Genomic DNA, 6,000 nt, shown 5'->3' on the forward strand with positions numbered 1-6,000 from the left:
TAGCGCCATAAAAATTGACGCGAGATTCATCGTAAAAGAAAAGAAAAAGGAAAAATAGGGATGCAATTGTCCAGTCACATCAGTGTGAGCTTGGGGATATCACCATCGCCCAACAAGCCTTACCTCAACGTAACTTTATCTTATTCGAACGTTTTGCGTATTGCCTCAAGCAAAAACCGCTAGTTATATAAAGGAGATCATTACCCGTAAGGTAGGTTGTCAGCTTATTACCTACAAAGCGGGCGAAGCCCTGATTTCGGCAAAGGGAGGGAGTGTTGCAAGAAGTGGGTCACGGAGAAATTTGTCTGGAGGTCCAAATGGAAGCAAAAGGACGGCATTTTAACCCCCCCACAAAAGAGAGAGAGAGAGAGTGGGAAATGCTCGTACACCTTTCTTGATCAACAATCGAACTGAACTGCCCTATAATTGGCTTTGGCGCCACACTGCCATGCCATAACCGGAAGGCAAACCCAGAAAACCCCATTTCCGTGAAACACCAACAAGAAAACGATGGAGAGAGAGAGAGAGATCGCCGACCAGAAGAGATTTCTTGTGGCAGTGGTTTATAGGGATCGTATATACTGGAGTTGTTCACGTCACTTACTCGATGAAATTTCTTCGTTTTTTTCATTTCCATTTCATGACAAGAGGTAAGCGAAAGAAAGATGTGTGGGATTGCTGACTTAGGCCCCCACCCCCCCCTTTTTTCTCATTGAAAGGAGAAATTGTCAATCACGTGGGTAGCCCGCCATGTGGTAGACCCGCGAGCTCACAATTCAATTCAGGGCAGTCCTTTGCTGTTCAAATTTCTTTCTTTTCAAATTGAAAGAAAATAAAATTAGGGCAAAAATTTTAATTTAAAAAAAAAATTATTCTCGTTGGGGTAGGTTCATCGGATTAGGTCAATTTCATTTCACGGAGGGAAAGGAGAGAGAGAGAGAATCCTACCTGTTTGCATGTATGATTCGGGTAGAGAGGCCTGCACGTCTTTGTATCTTACTAAGCCGAGGGGCAAATTGGGCATAATGGGGGCGGTCTCTGCCTTTGCGGATTTGGAATGTTTTATTATATCAATTTGGTACGTTGACCCGTTCTCGAATCAACCAACCACTTGTATCAATGCAAGCCCCGTTCGGACAAAATCTAGTTCTCGGGGTTGCTTAGGATCTCTGTAACAAGGACGTGTCCCGCAATTTCCCTTTCCCTTTCTTTTTCTAATCAAACTGAAATATAATAATGGCCGGCGCTGAGGGCCCCCTCCCCTTGATCCTGAGCGTGATATAATAGCGGTAGCGTCTCTACCCCTAACCCCTCTCCCCCCTATTCGTCAGCCAATCCCCGAGAAACTCCAGCAAGAAAAAACTCTTAAGACGAATGGAATTGCATGAGATGATGGCGGTGCGCGGTGCTTTCCAAAACTTCACTCGAGACTCACGTGAACAGCAGTGATTTATCATGATCGTGGAAGACCGGAACTGGCGGTTCGATTCATTGCTTGCTTGACCTGTATGAAAGGAGCGAGCGTACGGGGTGGCAGATCATGTGAAGTTGCACCGTTGCACGCAAAAGCAACAGCAACCGCCAAAGAACCGGGTCCCCACGGTTTCAAAACCCCCAACTGCTCCAGCAAGAGATCGAGACCCCCCATTGGTCAGCGATAGCTCATTACGAATCAGGAGAGAGGATCGTAAGATAGATCGGGGCGTGGAAGAGGACGTGTGAACCTTCACAGCCGACATCTTGCAGACATTTCTAATAGATTAAGGATATAAAAAATTAAGTAAGAATTGCTGGCAAGCAAGCTGGCTCTAGAGAGCGTGACCCAGCAGTAGGGGCTTTGAATTATGGCGATCCATGTCGGGGAGCATTCAAAGATTTGTCCTAATCCACTCCTCGCAAAATCAATTACTTGTCAAAACCCATCTTCTAATTTTCATAGTCAAGAAGGGGGCCTGGTGAAGGCGGTTCTCCCTTTCCCTCCCATCTCAATCCGTCGGGGTTTCGTATCAACTCGCACACCCTTCAAGCGTCAAATTTTATACACTGCAATAAGTAAGATAGGTCCACATCTAGATGCATTACATGCAACTTCCTCTATAGCCCTGTCGTGTCAAACAGAATAAGCATTATAGATTCCGCAACATGATTGCACCCCTGCCTTTGCTTCTCGAGCAGACACAGTGATTTTTCGCAGTAACATCATACCTCCGCTGCATGTAATCACTTCAAAGCCCAAAAGTTCCAAATCAAGCTCTTGACATAAAGAGTATCAAGATTTTTTACATTCGAAAGATATGCAGAGTTTTTCCATGGTCCTTGCAGACATAACGAAATTAAATTAGACAAACGAGGCGATGAAAACAGACAGCAAAGCAAGATTTCATGAATTTGAGAGAATGTTTATGGATGGTGTCCCCTCAGGGTAGCCTTGCATTTGGGCAGATGTGAGATCATTATTGCAACTCTGTCCGTTGAGTCTCTTTAGTCCCGGGACAGAAAAACACAGTAGCTAGGATATACTAAGTTCATCTTCATGGAAACATTTTACCATTAATCATCAAGTCTAATTTTGAAATCAAAGCAACGGTATCAGTATCCATTGGAATAAGGGGAACACAACGTACAGACAAAGTGACATAGTCTACTGACATGTATATTCAAACAAAAACTTCCTGCAATTGAATTAACTATGAAAGAAAACAAAATACTCACTTCCATAAACGTATGATAGCATGGTCAATCAGACGTGCATGGTCTCTTAGAAATGCTCAGATGCTAGGAGGAATGAAGATGATGGCATTCAGAGACTTAAGAAGGTAAAAGCACCAAGCATCAAAAGTTGGATGAGAAATGATTAAAGCCCTCAAGGAGGTTTTACCTGCAACTAAGTTTTATAGAACCACTGCAACTGTATGAGCTCCATATGGTCAATTAAAAAAAAAAAAAAAGGAACTAGAAGGCAAAGATGATTCTTTTCTGTAGGCCACATATTAGTAGCACTGCTTCAAACATAATTTTCTTACAATTCTCCATTGCCAACTTGACTACTCTTTCCCTCTGATCTCGCAGTAGTATCAGCAGCAAGCCCAGAAGTTTTCGAGGGAGGTGCTTCTGAACATGCCTTGAGGACAGCCTCATTCTACAAAATGCATTGAATTTTTCAGTAGTTTTAGAGATAGCGAATGCGGACATTCTTCAACTGTTCAATAAACAATAGATAATCCACTATCCACGAAAACAAGTGTAGGTTGTCTACCATCTCCATACGTAGCATGGAACAAAAGGGTTTGTCCTGAGACCACAACTTCACACAAAAAAAAAAAAAAAGTTCTTGGCAATGGAAAGTAAAATTGTGCCAGCCCTAGAAATAATAATTCAAGCTAGCACTGATAAAAATTTAATGACTCAGCTGGGATAGGATGGATTTAAGTACTGCGCACCAGTCCAGGACTTCTACACACCTTTTAATATAGTAAAAAATGAAAGTTCAAAAACACAAAAGTATTTATAAAAAAAAAGGGGTACCAAGAACAGGTGCATGAACATGAATTTATAATTGTTAGATACGGAAGAAGAGGATCGTAGAGAGATAACAGAAATTTTTACAAATAAGGAGCTCATTCAAGCATAAAGCATATCTTGAATGGTTATATGTCATTATCACCTTCGCCCATTCAAAAACAGTGCCTGTAGTGAAACCACCTCACGAGAAGCATAACTAGAAAAACATCCTCAAACTCCTAAAATGATGTACTATATGCAAGAGGACAACAGGCATCACATAAAGTAAAAACCCCCAATTGCTTGTAGCTTGCAAGAGTCGAACAGTTAGTTTTCTTGTACAAAACACACTAGACAAGATGAGCATTCACTATGACACACAAAGATGACAGCCAACTCTGCCGCATTTCTTAGCCTGATGTCTTTAAAATCCAACAATATTATCCAAATGATCAATTACATCAGTTAATGATAGTTTACAGAACATATATACCTATGAGTATGCATGCGCAGAAGTTTGTAAGCTTCAGCAAATTCTATCGCAAGCTTTTGTATTCATTTCAATACAAAAGATGATCCAGTGGCGGAACATACGTGAAAGGCAATAACCAATCTAGCCAGATACTGACATCAGTTATTGATCTAATGCCAAAATTTTAAAAAGAATCTTGACAACCATTATCAAGAAAAGTAACACAAATTTTAGGATACGAGTGACAAGTGAACAGTTCAAGTCTACCCACAATATAACAGAACAAAAGCAAATTGGAAGTGCATTCCACCAGTTATGACACCTTCCTCTACACTAAGATTGTTTGAACAACAGGAAGCAAGAAACCCTGAATCTGAGGGTATAAGGACCATATCTAATTTGTTTCAGACGACATTATGCATGAAACGGGTGGCTGACAAATGTGGGAAGATAACTACCGCAGATCTTATAAAGGCTGTTTGTCCTGCAATTCTCATGTCAATGAAAACTCTGACACGGGGCATTTCCTCACAAATGATCACAAGTTATAACACTCCTCTTCTTACTACATTCGTGTGCTATCTGGCTTCGGCTCGAGGGCCCGACCTCAATAGACAATACATGGAGCGGCACGCGGGTACCGGGTCAAGTCTACTCATAACCACACGAATCCTCAAAGGAGGAGAAAAAACTGATCAGTCGTTCATCGCACGGGAGATTCACAGACTACCCGCAACGGTTATACCAATTGACATCTCCCTCTTTTCCCCTCTAACCGACCTCCTAATATTTCTCCTCCAGGTCCTCCAAAGCACACAATGAACATAGAAAAAAGACAAGCTCGCGCCACCCCGCCATCGTTCCGTTTCCGCCTAATCTCGACTCGATCAACTACAGCAAGAAGCAAGCAAACGAGAGCAACGACAATTTCACACGAGAGCAAGAGCACAGCCGAGGCCCGCAAATCGAAGCAGGAAGAAGTGGCCGGTGCAGGGAACAACTCAAGCCCCAACAACAACAACAACAACAACCCGGCGAACGAACGCATTACCAATCGGAAACAGATGCGATGCCGGAGGACAAAAAACGGCCGGCGATAGAGCAATCCGTCACGGACCGCGACAAACCCTAGCCGACGTGACGCAAAAACCCTAGAAGAGAGAGAGAGAGAGAAGGAGACCTGCCAGACGCGGAGGAGGCGCTTCTTGGCGTTGGCCTTGCGGGTGGAGGTGAGCTTGATCCTCTTCCAGACGAGGCCGCCGGAGTCGTGCTTCTTCACTATCTCCATCACTCTAGTCCCCCAGAACGCCATCCCCTCCCACCTCTCTCCGGCTCTGCAATCTCTTCCTCCTCTCCCTGCCTTGCTTTTGCCTTAAATCCCGACCCGAACCCGACCCGATTGGTTCGAATCGCCACTTAAAATGTTCTTGCTTTATTACATCATATGTATTTATCTTTGAAGAAGAGATTTTTTTCTTTTTCTTTTTTGCTTAATTCGACTTAAAAGATAATTGGTAAGCACGGAGTTGACGAGGCAAATGAATTCCTTAATACTCAATTATCATTAAAAATTACATATAATACTTTCGTCTGGAAATCTTTTTATTCATGACTTATGAGTATTTTCACTTGTATAGCTCTAAAAAGATTATTTTTCATGTAAGTTAAATGCGCGAGAGTAGAATAATGGGTTTTCATGAACATAAATTTTCAAAAGAAACAAGAAGTGTTATTTATAATTACCCATGCTAATCGTGGGTGGATAAAGTAGTTTACTAGCAATTCAACTTCAAGATTTAAACTGGAAATTAATAAATAATAAAAACAATAAAAACTAAAACAAACCATACTTATTCATGAATGTGATTTTGATTACGATAACTCTCATTGATGTCATGTAATATTCTCTCTCGCCAAATTTACATTCGATTTAAACATAAGCATTTCTTATACTTTTATTTTTCTCGTTTTATTAGAAGTCGTTTTCTTATAAACGACAAGTTGAGCATTGTTAATAGGGAAAAAGC

At 41.7% G+C, this 6,000-nt stretch overlaps 1 protein-coding gene across 1 annotated transcript; it reads right to left on the minus strand.

Moving 5' to 3' along the window:
* Positions 1-2,575: 2,575 nt before the first annotated feature.
* Positions 2,576-5,326, minus strand: LOC104433713. Its single transcript, XM_010046559.3, has 2 exons — positions 5,154-5,326; positions 2,576-3,139 (listed from the first exon to the last, which is right to left on the minus strand). The coding sequence occupies exons 1-2, from the start codon at positions 5,283-5,285 to the stop codon at positions 3,020-3,022; spliced, it is 252 nt and encodes an 83-aa protein (XP_010044861.1). The 5' UTR covers positions 5,286-5,326; the 3' UTR covers positions 2,576-3,019.
* Positions 5,327-6,000: the final 674 nt, after the last annotated feature.

This window comes from Eucalyptus grandis, chromosome 2, assembly GCF_016545825.1.
Source record: "Eucalyptus grandis isolate ANBG69807.140 chromosome 2, ASM1654582v1, whole genome shotgun sequence".
Lineage (NCBI taxonomy): Eukaryota > Viridiplantae > Streptophyta > Magnoliopsida > Myrtales > Myrtaceae > Eucalyptus > Eucalyptus grandis.